Below are 17,629 nucleotides of genomic sequence, written 5' to 3' on the forward strand. Positions count from 1 at the left end.
TCTGATTGGCTGTTTGTGGCTCCGCCCCTTTAGTGAATGGCTGACTGTAGCAAGTTTGAAGCCTCTGCCATTAACAGTGTAAGAATGGCAGCAGTTTCAATATTCCCCTTGAAAATCAATAGGTGAATTGGCTGTTGTAGGCTCCACCCACTTTTCTGAATCTTAATCTTATTCTCCCAGTGACCAAGTGTGTCAAGTTTGAGAACATTTACATTTTCCCATTGAAAATGAATGGCTGAAATTTGATTGGCTGTTTTATGCTCCGCCCACTTTTCCTGGATTTGTAACCTCGGTCACCAAGTGACCAACTATGCCAAGTGTGGGGACTGGTTTGATTACTGTGAGAATGGCAGCCTTTTACATTTTTTCCATTGACATGAATGGGTGAAATCTGATTTGCTGTTTGTAGCTCTGCCCAGGTGTGCAGGGGGGACGCGAGAACCCCAGAACATATCATCCCAGGTAGTAAGGGATCTGTATACCAAGTTTCGTTCAAATCGGTCAAGCCGTTTTCGAGTGATCGCGGCACACACACACACACACACAAATATATATATATATATATATATATATATATATATATATATATATATATATATATATATATATATATATATATATATATATATATATATATACTAGCTGGTCGCCCGGCGTTGCCCGGGTATGTAATTGGCTAGTGTTAGCTCTGCCCACTTTTTCTAGTCCTAACACACAATTACTCACTGATGACCTAGTTGTTGAGCTTTGCGGTCTTTGGCATCAATAATTGGCATTGAAATGAAATAAATCTAATTGGCTGTGGCTCCACTCCTTTGAAAATCAATAGGTGAATTTTAATTTGCTTTTGTAGGCTCCACCCACTTTTCTGAATATTAATCCCAGTCACTCACTGTGCAAAGTTTAAGAACCCTGCCATTGACAGACAGTGTAAGAATGGCTGCAGTTTACATTCTGGCAGTGAACTTTGTATTTTTCTCCACCCACTGATGTCCTAATGTTTCCCGGGTATGTATTTGGCTGCTTTTGGCTGTGGCCACTTTTTCTAACCCTAACACACAATTGTCAATAGTCAATGACCAAATTTGTGAGATTTGTGGTTTTTGGCATGAATAATTTTCATTGACATCTGATTAGCTGTTTGTGGCCCCACCCCTTTATTCCCCTTGAAAATCAATAGGTGAATTTTGATTGGATTTTATAGGCTCCAACCACTTTTCTGAATATTAATCCCAGTCACCCAACGACCAACTGTGCAAAGTTTGAGAACCCTACCATTAACAGTATAAGAAAAACAAAAGTTTGCTTTCTGAAAACAGAAAGAATTTGCGATAATTCAGGTTGGAGTGATCTTGAGATGTCACCCAGTGCATCACTGCTGATTATATATGCAAATGAATCATTGTTACCCTTAGAAGTTAAACACACCTCCAGAACCGCTGGAATGCAATGATGTGTCAGCTTTTTGTACAGAGCCATAATCAAGGGCGTAGAAATAGTCATAGCAGCCATAGCAGCTGCTATGGGGCCCTGGAGAAGAGGAGGCCCAGTGGGTACTTAATGTATTCACCATTAACTTTCTTGTGTTTCTCCACCTTCAGACTTTGTCTCAATGCCCATAAACTATGTGCAGTGTTGATTATATGAGAATGTAAATTGCCCAATAAAGTCATATCCATAGGGTAGGGACAGGTGGCATTGCTCCAGAGTGCCTTTATCTGAGGAACTCATGAACATTTTGCTATGGGGCCTGATGATCTCTAGCTACGCCACTGGCCATAATAATCCAACATGCATACAGACTGTTTTGGATTGTTTGATCCTCAGCAGTGCATGGCATAGATTAATTTGGCTCTATGAAGTAGGGCTTGTAACACCGAGTGGTACAGACTAACCAGCAAGCTCATGGTGACCCAGAACTCATTGGAGTGTGTAAGGGACTACAATGGTCCTAAAAGCCCCCTTACTAAGATGTTAAGAAAAACAAAAGTTTGTTTTCTTAAAACAGAAAGAATTTGCGATAATTCAGGTTGGAGTGAGCTTGAGATGTCTCCCAGTGCATCTCTGCTGAATATATGCAAATTAACCATTGTACCCTTAGAAGCTAAACACACCTCCAGTGTAACAGTGTAAGAGTGGCTGCAGTTTACATTTTCAAGTGAAATTTGTATGTGTCTCTTATTGGTTATGGGAATAAAAAGTATCCTATACTTTATTCCAGGTAATGTACTATGTGTGTGCCAAATTTCATTCAAATTCGTTCAGCCGTTTTTGCGTGATCGAGTAACAAACATCCAAACATCCGAACTTTCCCATTTATTATATTAGTAGGATATATATATATATATATATATATATATATATATATATATATATATATATATATATATATATATATATATACTAGCTGGATGCCCGGCGTTGCCCGGGTATGTATTTGGCTAGTGTTGGCTCTGCCCTTTTTTCCTAACCCAAACACACAATTACTTAATGACCAAGTATGTGAGCTTTTCTGAATTTGAACCCCAATCACCCAATGGCCAACTGTACCAGGTACAGGTGATTAACAGTGCAAGAATGGCAGCAATTAAATATTCCCCTTACAAATCAATAGGTGAATTTTGATTGGCTTTAATAGGCTCCACCCACTTTTCTGAATATTAATCCCAGTCACCCAGTGACCAACTGTGCAAAGTTTGAGAACCCTACCATTAACAGTGTAAGAATGGCTGCAGTTTACATTTGCGCAATGAAATTTGTATTTTTCTCCACCCACTTATTTCCTAACATTGTTCAGGTATGTATTTGGCTGGTGTTGGCTCCGCCTACTATTTCTAACCCTAACACACAATTACTCAATAACCAAGTTTGTGAGCTTTGCTCTCTTCGGCATCAATAATTTGCATTGAGATTAAACAAATCTGATTGGCTGTTTGTGGCTCCACCCCTTTGTCTGAATTTAAACCCCAGTCACCCAATGACCAACTGTACCAGGTTTAAGGCTTGTGCCATTAACAGTGCAAGAATGGTAGCAATTACATATTCCCCTTGAAAATCAATACATGAATTTTGATTGGCTTTTGTAGGCTCCACCCACTTCTGTGAATATTAATCCCAGTCACCCAGTGACCAATTGTGCAAAGTTTGAGAACCCTACCATTAAAAGTGTAAGAATTGCTGCAGTTTACATTTTCTCAGTGAAATTTGCATTTGTCTCCGCCTACTGATGACCCGGCATTGCCTGATTATGTATTTTGCAGGTGATGGCTCCGCCCACTTTACCTAACCCTAACACACAATTAATCAATTACTCAATTACCAAGTTTGTGAGCTTTGCAGTCTTTGGTATCAATAACCTGCATTAAAATGAAACAAATCATATTGGCTGTTTGTGGCTCCACCCCCTTTTATAAAATTAAACCCCTGTCACCCAAAGATCAACTGTACCAGGTTTGAGGTTTGTGCCATTAACAGTGCAAGAATGGCAGCAATTAAATATTCCCCTGAAAAATCAATAGGTAATTTTTATTGCCTTTTGTAGGCTCCACCCACTTTTCTGAATATTAACCCCAGTCACCCAGTAACCAACTGTGCAAAGTTTGAGAACCCTACCATTAACAGTGTAAGAATGGCTGCTGTTTACATTTTCCCAGTAAAATTTGTATTTGTCTCCGCCCACTTATGACCCCGTGTTGCCCGCTTATGTATTTGGCTGGTGTTGGCTGTGCCCACTTTTCTAACCCTCACACACAATGAATCAATTACTCAATTACCAAGTTTGTGAGCTTTGCAGTGTTTGGCATCAATAATTTGCATTGGAATGAAACAAATCTAATTGGCTGTTTGTGGCTCCACCCTCTTTCTGAAATTGAACCCTAGTCACCCAATGATCAACTGTACCAGGTTTGAGGCGTGTGCCATTAACAGTGCAAGAATGGCAGCAATGTAAATATTCCCCTTGAAAATCAATAGGTTAATTTTGATTGGCTTTTATAGACTCCACCCACTTTTCTGAATATTAATCCCAGTCACCCAGTAACCAACTGTGGAAAGTTTGAGAACCCTTACATTAACAGTGTAAGAATGGCTGCTGTTTACATTTTCCCAGTAAAATTTGTATTTGTCTCCGCCCACTTATGACCCGGCGTTGGCTGGTGTATTTGGCTGGTGTTGGCTGTGCCTACTTTTCTAACCCTAACACACAATTAATCAATTACCAAGTGTGTGATCTTTGCGGTGTTTGGCATCAATAATGTGCATTGAAATGAAACAAATTTAATTGGCTGTTTTTGGCTCCACCCCCTTTCTGAAATTGAACCCGTCACCCAATGATCAACTGTACCAGGTTTGATGTTTGTGCCATTAACAGTGCAAGAATGGCAGCAATGTAAATATTCCCCTTGAAAATCAATAGGTTAATTTTGATTGGCTTTTATAGACTCCACCCACCTTTCTGAATATTAATCCCAGTCACCCAGCAACCAACTGTCCAAAGTTTGAGAACCCTGCCATTAACAGTGTAAGAATGGCTGCAGTTTACATTTTCCAGTTAAATTTGTATTTGTCTCCGCCCCCTTTTTGGTTATGGGAATAAAAAGTATCCTATACTTTATTCCAGGTAATGTACTATGTGTGTGCCAAATTTCATTCAAATCCGTTCAGCCATTTTTGCGTGATCGAGTAACAAACATCCAAACATCCGAACTTTCACATTTATTATATTAGTAGGATATATATATACAGTATATCGTCTCTGATGATTAAACCAGGATAATTAGAATTTGGTATCCTGAATAATTTACTACATTCTACTATATGTCTCTAGAGTTGCTCTCTAAACACTTACTAGTATATTCAGTTCCAGTTCGGTAGATTTAGTATTTATGAAGAATTCCCCAGTGCCGTCCGCCTTGGTTTTATAACACTGATTGGCTTCCAGGGTACAGAAGGGAACGCTGTCAGCTGGTGAGCCATCGGGGTTCTGTATTAAAAGCTAGACAAAGCATACAGAGAACAGTTAGTGAACATACCAGCATCATCCCCATAAAGCAACTCCTACACTTACAAAACATTAACAGAGGTTTGTGAGCCCCTCAGAGGTGCTGCTAATGACCTTCACAAACCTTCAAGTGTACCCCAGCTGAAGCTTGGGATCAAATTGAGATAAAACCATGCATTGAGTGTAACTTGGTTTAAGAGCGCTTTGCAATACAAGCACATTTTTTATTGTGAAATTTTGACTTGATATACAAGCAACGTCTTGATATACAAGCAAAAAAAAAGTATCCATGCGTTACATCATCACAACAGAGCCAACAGTCCTTCTCCCTTTGGCGCTGCAGGATTGTACATAAAGAGAACCCAAGGTGGAGATATGGGGGGCAGATGGGACATAGAGCCATGTTCTCTGCCTAATGACATGGCTCTGCCCCCCCCCCCCCCCACTGCCACGCTATAGCCCCCCCCGTGTTTAGCAACAAGATTTGTCGCCAACTCGAAGGTAAACACAGGGGAGAGGAATTCCCTGTTTAAAACGCCCGCCAGGGTCGTTCTTCCAGGGTTTCCTCCCTGGCCACGCCTCCTGCCGCTCCCCCGCCTCCCTGCACGCTATGAGAGACAACACAGTCTCTCAGCGCAGTGTCGTGACCCAGAGTTGAAATGGAGCAATTGCAGCCTGCGGGAGCGGCGGTTTTTGCGGCTACCTGATCCGCTCAGCACTGCGGATCAGGTAGCCTACTTTTTTGTCTATTTTCTGAGCCCACCTCGGGCTCTCTTTAATCTGAGTGTAGAGGCTGTGCAAAGTCACGTTTCCATGTAGTCATTAAAACTAGGCAAAAACAACTGTCATTGGATAAGTTTCTTGTTAAAGCCACACACACAAAAGTTGTGGTAAACCAACACAACAGATGGCAATGATACTGTTAGTTATAGTGACATCTTTATTTTGTACTATTTTACTATAACTGTTTTTGGATTGTGGAAAAAATTACCTGGGTTTCCATTAATTCTTATGAAGAAATTTGCTTTGATATAAAAGTGCTTTGGATTACAAGCATGTTTGCAGAACGAATTATGCTCGGAAACCAAAGTTCTGCTGTACTAAGGCTACTTGCACACCAAGACGTTGCGTTAGGTGCTACGTTAAGGTCGTATAACGTGCACCTAACGCAAGGCCTGGTGCTCTTCGATGTGGACGTCGGAGTGAGCCGCGTTGTGCAGCTTACTCTGGCGTTCGTGATGCCGTGATGCGTACTCTTGGACGCATGCGGCATCACGTGGTCCCGCCGGCCAATCGCCGTACAGAGCGGCCGCACCAGGAAGTAAACACTGCACGTCACAACGTGCAGTGAATATTAATTAGCCATGTGCCTGGCCGCTCTCCGCTCCTCCCCAACCTGACTGAGCATGTGCAAACAGTCTAACACGGCTTAAGCCGCTGTAACGCCGTAGCATGCTGCACTTTCGGGAGAACGTGCAGCATTACTGAGTAACGCAACGTGGGCAGTGTGAACAGCCCACTTGTGTTACATTGCTGTGCATTGGGGGAGCGTTACAGGCTGCACTAACGTGCGCCTGTAACGTCTTAGTGTGTAAGCAGCCTTAAAGAGAACCCGAGGTGGCATATTGAAATCCTAATAGGACCCAGAGGCATATCACGTGCACAATGACACGCCTCTGTGTCATTCTATCGCTGCCGCCAGCCCCTCTTGTGCCCTGCTCTCCCTCTTAAAAGGTCGCCAGGCTAGCGACAATCTGCTTGTCTCTAGCCTGCTTTGTTTATGTGAGGCTTGTCAATCAGCCTCCTTCGCATTGACCCCTCGATAACATGCTCCCACCGCTGCTCTCCGCCTCTGTTAGCTTCCTCCAACAGGAAGCCAAGCCGCAACTCATGAAGTACTTCCTGGGTCACGGCTTGGCTTCCTATTGGAGGAAGCTAACAGAGGCGGAGAGTGATGGGTGGAGCATGTCATGGAGGCGGCGGTGAGGAGGCTGATTGACAAGCCTCACATAAACAAAGCAGGCTAGAGACAAGCAAAATTTTAAAAATGCAAAGAAAAATGGTTTTTAAACTCAGAAAAATGACAGTTTAAAAACCATTTTTTTGTATTTTTAAAATCAATATTCTCAAAAATTAAAAGGTCTTTTTGAACAATTCTTGTAACTTGTACCTAGTATTATTCTTTACATATGTAGCAATTTTGGTAGCAATCGCATGTATGGGGGCTTTGCTATTCAACGCCAAAGTCGGCACAAAATTATGCAAAAATTCAAGCGCAATTACGAATGGGAACAATTAACTACGAAATTGAAAACGCTATTCCCTCGAAATTTCGCATTACGATTACAATGCGTAATTACGCATGGGCGTCATTTCTGCTCATCCCTAATTACCACTCTGGACATTTAAAAGCAGCCCTTTATTCCTCAAATGTAGGAATGTACTGTGATTTCTGCCCTTTGGGGATTAAAACCTGTCTCTGTGCCAACTCTGTAATTTTTGGTGGGACTTTTGTCATACGTCCCCCTTCAGCATGCCCCTGTCCAGGTGTTAGACCCTTTGAAACAAGTTTTCCATCACTTTTGTGGCCAGAAACAGTCTTTGTAGGTTTCTAAATTCATATGCCCATTGAAGTCTATGGCGGTTCACCCGGTTCGCGTGACTAAACTTTTCTGGAAGTTCGCCGTTCACGAACCCAAAATTTGATGTTTGGGACATCTCTAGCAGCTAGCCCCAGCTGAAGAGAGATCTCATCAGGGGAATGTTGGGACCAGGGTGAGCAACCTCTCGTTTACAACTCTGCATAGGGAAGGAGGGAGGGAGGCACTTGGGCAGGGGAGCGAGCCGCCTTCCCATCATCAGACGCCAGTAGGCACATGCCTACAGTGCCTTATGAAACACCCGGCCCTAGGCAATTATTTTATCCTTTTTAGTATTTTATCATTTAGACTTAGCCCACCTTTATTGGCAGACCTTACCATGGCCATATAAGGTAGTCCAGGTTTGAAATATTTGGAGCTCTTGGTGAAGGAAATTTTGAATGCCGTGTTCACCACCGGGATCCCTGTTTTCTCTGCCTCCACCATGTCACTGCCTGAGAGAGAACAGGATGGTCAGTATCCAGTTTTGTCACTGGGACAGCAAATAGTCACACACCCACCTGCGTTGGTAAGCACCGTAACGGTGACATAGAGAGATCTTCCCACCAGCATAGACAGGTCCGGGAATCTTGGAGTTATCATGTAACGTTCCAACTTTACTTCTGCTGTTCCATCTATGATCTGAAAAGACATGACATTTAGATTAATGGCCTCTGACTGAAACTGCTCTGCACAGCCAATCAGAACGTCCTGACCTCCCTGTATGTGCTGGTAAGCCTGAGGGAAAAGGGAGGTTAGGGAGCCGATTGAGCTAATGGGTGGGGCCATCTGAATCACAGGACTTTTTGGATAAATTTCATACATTTCCCAGATATTTTATTTCATCTGTACCTATGGCTGTAAGCCTTCACTAGATCCACAACAGATTCTCAAAGTCGCCATGTTCACTGGTGTAAATTATATGTATTAAGTTTGGAAGTGGAACTAACGTTCACGTTTCATGTTCAAAAACCCATGGCATAGCTGTTTTTCCCTGAAGTTTTGCGCCTGTCCATACAAGATTAAGACCGAAGCATAAAATTTGGGTTCTGGAAAGCCGCAGAAGTTTGGCCACCACTATAAGGGCTGGTTCAGATGGGCATCTGTGGAGCGTTTACCGTCAGCGGTCAGGCTTAGCGTTAAACGCTCCCATTCAAGTGCACCAGGCTTTTACGGGCGTTTACGGGCGTGTTCTGGTCCAGATTTTCCCTGGTGTTCAAGGCGACCCTGGACACTTAATTTAGCGTCCGGGGGCGGTTAACCACCCTGGGTAATGTTCCCCTAGGGGAAGAAAAACGCAGAGTCTGAATGCTACGTGAAGGCTGCTAAATGCCCGAACGCGTAGCCACCGCAACGCCACCAAATGCGACGCCACAGAAAGCCGGGCAGACTCCCGTGTGGACCAGCCCTAAGGGCACATACAAGTATCGCTTACAGGTGGAAACTTGAGCCCGGGGCCTTCTGCTATAGAAACTGTGGCAACATAGCATGTGCTTGCACCCAAATCTCTGCCGGTAAGCGTTGTCTGTACAAGCGCTCATGGCAGCCGCGATATTTAGCATTTTTCTGCAAGGGGGGCAGTTTAGTTTATGAGTCAGGAAGGGAGTTTGCACCGGGGGTGGCGGTTAAATGAATCGCTATTATACTGTTGGCTATCTCCCAAATTTCTGGGTGCCTTTTTTATGTACACTTTAAGGCATTGACTGCCTGCTTAGTTTCCTCTTAGCATACTGAGGTCTTACAATTCCTTGTCTAGAATATCTCTAGGCCAATATCTCCTGCTGTTCAAAAAATGTAAGCATACTTATGGCTAGCTGCATCCAGGTGCTTTAGTTTGCATTCAATTTTTTAGATTATAATTTGCATCTGATTTGTATTCAAGATGTGTATTTAAGCTACTAGGGGGCTCTGCACACCTCAGTTAGTTTCATTTCAGCCTAGGAGCGCTGCCAGTCAAAAAATGTGTATACCATTTATGGCTAGCAGCACAAGGTAAGAACTATGTTTTAACTGTTAGAGTAGTGGTTAAGTCTCTTTTGTGAGGGCACGTCAAAGTCGTGAAAGAGTCTAATAAGAAATAATATGTTGCAGATATTGTTTTGCTGAAGCTAACATCCTCCTTTGCTGTACCTGTTTAAAATGCAAGTAGTGTAATTTGCCGTATTTTGAGCTCTGCACACCTATGCGTTTAGTTAATTTAGGTGCAGCCTTTGTCTGAAAGTGCTGCCAATGTCTCCTGCTGTTCAAAATACATTCCAGTTTGACAAAGATTTCCCATTTGGAAAGTTAAGGGGTTATTGGCGAGCTATCTATTGCTACTTGTAGGGGAACTCACGGAGGAGCATGTGACCAGTATGATCAGGTGATGGATTTGAAATTCTCTGATTTACTGTGATCTCCTCCTGCATGAGCCTAGTCAGGATACACATGATTGTAACCACAAAATTAGAACCTTACATCAGATAAAGCTGACCACATGTTTCTCCATGAGTTCCGTGCCATACGTCATCCAACGTGAAGACGTAAGCGTTCTTATTACCGTCACATTGGTGAGGGAACTAGGAAGACTCCTCTTCTCATTATTATCCATCACTCCGAAGATGGCGTATCCAGATCCTTCCACCGGCTTCCCATGCAGAAAGCTACAAAAAAAAAAAAAAAGAATAGATGGGAGGTCTTAAACGCACTTCATATTCTTAAAAGGACACTGTAGGGGGGTCGGGAGAAAATGAGTTGAACTTACCCGGGGCTTCTAATGGTCCCCCACAGAAGTCCTGTGCCCATACAGCTACTCACCGATGCTCCGGCCCCGCCTCCGGTTCACTTCTGGAATTTCAGACTTTGAAGTCTGAAAACCACTGCACCTGCGTTGCCGTGTCCTCACTCCCGCTGATGTTACCAGGAGCGTACTGCACAAGCCCAGTATGGTCTGTGCCTGTGCCATGCGCTCTTGGTGACATCAGGGGAAGGCAACGCAGGCGCAGCGGTTTTCAGACTTGTTGATGGTTTGATGATGTTTATTCTAAAGTGCTTTGAAGGCAGGTTACTAATAGGGGATGTTCACTAACTAATGGAACCTTGTAACAGAGGCGTAATTACAATTCATGGACCTCCCCAGCAAAACATTGATGGGGACCCCCAATGTTTACATACACCCCCTCCCTTGCCTCCCCTTGGTGCATTCCATGACCTTGGGGCCCATCTCACAAGGGTCTTAAAACAAGTGTGGCCATCATGATCTTCACACCAATAACAAGTGTAGCCACAACAACCCCTGATCTGGAGGATGAACTAATGTATACTGTAAGAGGAAGGGAAGGTTAGTAGTTGGGGGCCCCCCACAGCTCTGGAATCCCCTGTTATCACATGTGCTGCTCCCCTCTAGTTACACTTTTGCCATGTTATATTAAACCTACTACATATGGTCAGGGGCGTTGCTAGGATCCTAAGAGATCTGGGGCACTTATGAGCGCTCCAGACAGAAAATGGGCCTAGTCACTTAAACATAACTAGGCAGAGTTACCTGGCTTCTGTGTGGCTGGTCTGGCTTGCTGCTGGGTGGCCTGGTGTGCTGCCAGGTTGTCTGGCAGTCCCTCCATAGCATTCCCTGACCATCCAGTGGACCCCCTACCATGCTCGCACGGGCCTCCCATTGAGGCATCACAACTCCCAGCATGCCCCATAGAAGAACCAAACTCTCTGCATGCCCCCATAAAGGCATCACAGCGCCCAGCATAACCCCGATTGATGCACCACAGCTCCCAGCATGCCCGTCATTGAGGCACCACAACTGACTGCTTGGGGGACTTCCGAGGCACCCCAGAATATACCTGGGGCACCTGCTACTAATCTTTGGGGCTAGCGACGCCTCTGCATACAGCAGAACCTATAGCCAGAGTTGCAGACCAGTAAACCAGTCTTTTTTCTCAAACATGTCCTTCACAAAATCGTCCAGTAAGTATTTACTTATTTAGTTTATCTATCTTGTTTGTTTATATTGTTCACTGTCAGATTTAGGAGAAATGTGATATGAAAAAAAGAAAATAATATTTCTGTCGGTTTCCATCTTTACTGTTTTTCTGTGATGCCAAAAGTGAAATCCCTTCAACCCTTTTTTTTTTAACAGCTCTGCACTAATTTTCCCTTCCTAATGCTACAACGTACTGGCCCTCCCACATCAAACATAACCTAGACAACAGGCTTAAAGAAAACCTGTACTGAAAAAAGTTCCCCTGGGGGGTACTCACCTCAGTAGGGTAAGCCTCTGGACCCTGTCGAGGCTTCCCCGTCCTCCTGTGTCCCACGGCGGTCTCGCTGCAGCCCCCGGGACGCACAGCCGACAAATCCGACAGCCTGTGCAATATTTACCTTTTCTGGCTCCAGCGGAGGCGCTGTTGCGGCTCTTCTGATGGAGATAGGAGGAAATAGCTGATCTCCGTCGGGTCCGCTCTACTCGCAGGCGCAGGGAGACTTGTGCCTGCGCAGTAGAGCGGCCTGACGGAGATCGGCTATTTTCGGCCTATCTCCGTGGGAAGAGCGGATCCTGCACTGGAGCCCGAGAGGTAAATATTTACATCACTCCGGAAGGATTTTCGCTGCCGCCTTGGGACCAAGGAGGACGGTGGAAGCCTCAATAAGATCCGGAGGCTTCCCCCACCCGAGGTGAGTACCCCCAGGAGAGTTTTTTTCATTACAGATTTTCTTTAAAGAGAAACAGAGGTGGGTTTCTGCAATCAATATTAGGACACAGAGGCACATTGTCGCTAGGCTAGCAACACACAGATTGTCGCTAGTCGGCTGTTTAAATTCAGGCTGTCACTCACTGCCACTACCCCGCCTCCTCTATAGCGCAGCTCCCTGCCTGCGACACTTCTCTCCCCGCCTCTGTAAGCTGATTAGAGGGAAGGGACGCAGGCGGGCGTGCGACGGTGAGTGGCAGCCTGAATGTAAACAACTGACTAGCGACAATCTGTGTGTCACTAGCCTGGCGGTTTTTATAAGGGCGGACAGCAGAGCACGGGGGCAGCTGGAGGCAGAGTAAAAGGACACAGAGGCTGGAGATAGTATGCACAATGTGCCTCTGTGTCCTAATGTTGATTGCAGAAACCCACCTCGGGTTCTCTTTGAATCACTGTGTAAACTCTTCAAACGAAGTGGGAGGATTAAAATATCTTCTGGTCATAGTGCCCTTATCTTATCCAATATAGGACACTTTCTGTTATGAGCGTGCTGAGATAAGCTGATAAATGTAACTAAAAAAGCAGGTAAAGATAAAAAAGGACCCTAGGAGGACACCAAGAACACAGGTTTCTGCCCCAGGATCTTAAGGAGTTGAGTGATACTAGAGCTCCACTGCGCACTCTGCAAGCAGACCTCCTGGCACTCTCCATGAGAGTAGCTTTAGAGAGTAGATTTAGCTCTGTAGCCAGTTATATAGGTAGCTGGGGCATCAGATAGCTTGGCTGCCGAAGCAGGTGGTTTCGGGGCATGGCCCTCAGCACCGAGCGCCAAACCTAGACATGTAAGTGTTATTCGGGGCTCCGGTGATCGCCGAACCCAAAACTACATCTCCCTTCGAGTTGCGACGGCTCGGAGGGTAAAAGTACTTTATGTTGCCGGGCATTTGAGCAGCAGCAGGGTGAGCTGTCATTTGGCTCACCCTACGCCCAGCTCAGTGATGGTGTATATATACCGCTGGTGAGCTGCTGCCACCCCAACTCCACTTTGTCTAACTCAAACCTTCTGATAGTTCCTCTATTATTTTCCAACCGTAATTTGCACCTTTGGTGGCCTAGACGGATCAGTGAATAATGGCGCAAAGCGCCTATGCATAAAAAGGGCGCTGCATTAAAAAGATACGCTTATCGCTATTTATCGTTAGTACTGCATAATAATGGAACCACCAGGGAGGTCTTAGGGTTAGGCACCACCAGGGGGTGGTTAGGGTTAGGCACCACCAGGGGGTGGTTAGGGTTAGGCACCACCAGGGGGGTGGTTAGGGTTAGGCACCACCAGGGGGTGGTTAGGGTTAGGCACCACCAGAGGGGTGGTTAGGGTTAGGCACCACCAGGGGGGTGGTTAGGGTTAGGCACCACCAGGGGGGTGGTTAGGGTTAGGCACCACCAGGGGGTGGTTAGGGTTAGGCACCACCAGGGGGGTGGTTAGGGTTAGGCACCACCAGGGGGGTGGTTAGGGTTAGGCACCACCAGGGGGGTAGTTAGGGTTAGGCACCACCAGGGGGGTGGTTAGGGTTAGGCACCACCAGGGGGGTGGTTAGGGTTAGGCAGCACCAGGGGGGTGGTTAGGGTTATGCACCACCAGGGGGGTGGTTAGGGTTAGGCACCTCCAGGGGGGAGGTTAGGGTTAGGCACCACCAGAGGTGGATAGGGTTAGGCACCACCAGGGGGGTGGTTAGGGTTAGGCACCACCGGGGGGGGGGGGGGGTCTAGGGGTTAGGGATAGGTACAGAGAGGGTTCTGTGTGTTAATGCTAATTTTCTATAAAATAAACAGAGCTAAATAACGATAAGGCTTTGACATTAAATAGCGATAAGTGACAAACGGATTAGCGGCAACACCGTGTGCCATAATTCGCAGACGCCATTTTCAGATGGACCAGGCCTAGATGTCTAAAGGCTTGGCCTATGTGGCCTATGCAGATATCCAGCCCTGCTATGTCACAGGAACTTTCTAGAGCCATGTAGAAATCTCTGGAACCTTACAGCTATCATGTCAATAAAAAGGATTTATGTACCTAAGGAAGCTGTTCCATAAAATGGCAGGCATATACTGTATAACTATAAATAAGAAAGAAGCTTCTTACTTAGCTGCGATGTTCACGGTAAAGTCACTGTCGTCCACAAAGTAATGATTCTGAGGAGTTTCCAGCAAAACTTCAAAACTTGGTAGAACTGGGAACAAAGAAAAAGTTTAGCTATAGGTATCAAAAGCAAAACCTGCTAAACTGATTGCCTATGCCTGTGTAGACCGACCAGAAGATGTGTCTGGACAGACCAGAAGGTTAAAGGGAACCAGAGACGAAGCACCCTTGTGTATTTTACCATGTATATCAGTAAGAACAATAGAGAAAACACTTACCATGCTCTCTGTTTCATCCTCACTGCTAAAAGTGTCTGTTATCAGCAGTCATAAGAATCCCAGACTGAGCATTCAATCTGGCTTTGCTGGGAATGATTATTGCTGAGTCATTATAGCAGAGCCACAAGGGGGCAGGCTTGGGCTTGAAAAGACACCACAGAAGACAGACTCAGCTATAATCTTTCCTTAGCAAAGCTAGACTGAGTGCTCAGTCGGGGATTCTTATCAGAGGTGATAACAGTCAGATTAAACAGATCAATGAAACAAAGAGCAGATTAGGTGTTTACTGTCATGTTCCCACTGATTTATAAGGTAAAATACAAGAGGGTGCTTCATCTCTGGTTCTCTTTAAAACTTGCTTGTTCTTTGCAACGTCTGCACCAGGCTTTGAAGACACTGCTATGGACACTTGGACAACAATAGAGCCACGTACTAAATGCAGAAATGGAAACATTTTTCAGTTGTGGGGGCGGGGCCGCCTTCAGGGTATCACAGGGGGGACTGCTGTATGGGGCCCGAGTAAAACTGGGGTCTAGTGAACAGTGCCACCAACGGGCCCCAGCTGCAGCTGGGTTTATCCATGTCTGTCCTTCTGGCTGCCCACTAATGTGGTGAGAGGTGCCGTGAAGCTCATACAGGAACTACTTTAGTCCGTTAGTGATGAAAATAAACCAGAAATGAATGGAAGAAAAGGATTTTTACTTACCTGGGGCTTCTTCCAGCCCCCTGTAGTCTATTAGCTCTCTCTCGATACCCTTCCGGTCCGATCCGTTGAGCTCCTGTAAGGCCTGAGCGACATAATGGAGCAAAGGCCTCTTGGGACTTTGTGGCCACACAAAAAACAGGTTGTGTTATTGCTTGTATATTTGCATAGGTTCATATACACTTGGTTTCTGTGGTACTGCTCTTTCCCTCCTTTCTTTCAGGGGCCGGCTGGTGATATCTGAAGCTGTCAGGTATCTGGGCAAAGAGCACCTGGAGATAATCCTGATTGGCAGCTGTCAGAAGGAGTGGGGTTATCGGCAGCCAATGAACTTTGAGCTCCTGTCACAGATCAGTGTGGGATGTCATTCTCTCCTCAGTTTCTGTCAGGACAAGCTGCGATCCCCCTCCCACCCTCCCTCTTTTTGGACTTTCTGGACTGTCGTAGGCTATTGCCTTTATTGGCGGTAAAAGTTGCCCACGGTGGTGGGCGGGCTAAGTACTTTAGAAGTTGTTCGACTATGATGTGTGTTTGGATATGCTTAACTTTGGATTATTTATGTTTTTTACAGTTTTAATAAAGTTAAGGTTGAATTAATATTTAAAGTATTTCATTGAATAAAATTATCGAACAACTTTAATTTGAAAACCGCAATAAACAACGCCTTACGGCCAATTTTTATCCACTAAGTTGGTGTGTTTAGTTTTATATTTAATGTTTTATTTTGGGCATGTGCCTCTTAAGTCCCATGTGAAGTCCGCACAATCCAGCTGGGTTACATGGCACTGTTCAGGGCCGAGCTCCTCCTCCCTCATGCTCCTATAACTAGGAGTGTCATGTGCAAGCGCAGCTACAGTCTTAACGAATTGGACATACGCAGAACCCTCCCAGTAATGGGAGCTTATGAAATGCGGACACATGGACGTTAGTGTGTTCTGTCCTACAAAGATTGTGATTTGCCATGTGGGGGTAGAGGGGAGTGAGGGGGGCCCAGTAGGTTTGCCCATCCAGTATGGGGCCCAAACATTTCTAATGATGGCCCTGTGTGGGGGGGGGGGGGGGGTCATGAATATCTTCTTCAAACAGAATTTAGATGAACATATTTTTTCATTGCTAATAATCCACTCACCATATTCCTTGACCTCAAACTCTGTCTGGAACTCATCATGAGAAGCCACCTGCAGTCTGGCCGAGATCTTCCATCTCCCCTCTCTGCAAGGGGAACTTTGGTTAGTTATCTAGTCATTTGGGTTCATATTCCACATAAGGGACACTTGAAGATAGCGGGATATTGGCTACCTTATTTATTTCCTTTTAAAGTGTACCTGAGATTGGGCAGGAGAAAAAAAGTATACATACCTGGGGCTTCCTCCCTTCAGCAAGCAGCGGCGACCCCCTCAAAGCTAGCCGATCACCAGCTGGAGGCTACTGCACATGTGCAGGTACGAGCTGTGTGCATCCTGATTGGAGGGTCTTGGAAGGACGGCACGGGCAACGATGACTGCAGGGAGGTGCAAGAAGCCCTAAGTATGTTCGACTGGTTTTTTTTATAGGCTTTAGATTCCTTTTAATGTAAAAACCTGTACCCTCCACTTGCTAAATTGATTTGGTTTTTAAAGAAACCTATAATTCTATGCTGTCTCTCTGGTTTGTACGTTTGCACAAAGCATCATTATCAGTGATCACTTTTTTTTTTCGTTCAGGTTCACTTTAACCTCCTAAGGACCGCAGTGTTAAACCCCCCTAGTGACCAGGCTATTTAAAGAAAAAAAAAGGCCACCGCAGCTTTAAGGGCTCACAGTAGGGCCACAAAATTCAGCACACAAATGATTCCCCCCTTTTTGTCCACCAACAGAGCTCTCTGTTGGTGGGCTATGATTGCTCACAGGATGTTAATTCTTTTTATACAAATATTTCTATCTTTTTTTTTTTTTAATAAATAAATGTATTTTTTTATATTTTTTTCTTCCCCCTCCCTCCCTCCCATAACCAGCCAATAACAGCGATCAGCTGTCATAGGCTTCAGCCTATGACAGCCGATCGCGCCTGTCTCCCCCAAGGGGACAGCCAAGTGACACGGCTGTCCCCAGTACATCACTTCCTTAGATCGCAGCGCTGTACAGTCTTATTAGACAGTGGTTTCGCCGTCTAACAGTCTCCACTGGGAGACTGATGGCAGAGCTCCGTCATT

The 17,629-nt window shown here is 45.1% G+C and overlaps 1 protein-coding gene across 1 annotated transcript in view; it reads right to left on the reverse strand.

The window, feature by feature from the left end:
• The window catches only part of LOC137562603 (complement C3-like), a 168,623-nt gene that overhangs the window by 121,110 nt on the left and 29,884 nt on the right, over positions 1-17,629 (reverse strand). The window contains exons 6-11 of the mRNA XM_068274107.1: positions 16,568-16,650; positions 14,461-14,548; positions 10,178-10,280; positions 8,160-8,280; positions 7,978-8,093; positions 4,847-4,993 (exon numbers count right to left, since the gene is read on the reverse strand). Of these exons, the coding sequence (XP_068130208.1) occupies positions 4,847-4,993; positions 7,978-8,093; positions 8,160-8,280; positions 10,178-10,280; positions 14,461-14,548; positions 16,568-16,650 (658 nt within the window). The remainder of the gene's footprint in view (positions 1-4,846; positions 4,994-7,977; positions 8,094-8,159; positions 8,281-10,177; positions 10,281-14,460; positions 14,549-16,567; positions 16,651-17,629) is intronic.

The sequence above is a fragment of the Hyperolius riggenbachi genome, chromosome 3 (genome assembly GCF_040937935.1).
Source record: "Hyperolius riggenbachi isolate aHypRig1 chromosome 3, aHypRig1.pri, whole genome shotgun sequence".
NCBI classification, from domain to species: domain Eukaryota; kingdom Metazoa; phylum Chordata; class Amphibia; order Anura; family Hyperoliidae; genus Hyperolius; species Hyperolius riggenbachi.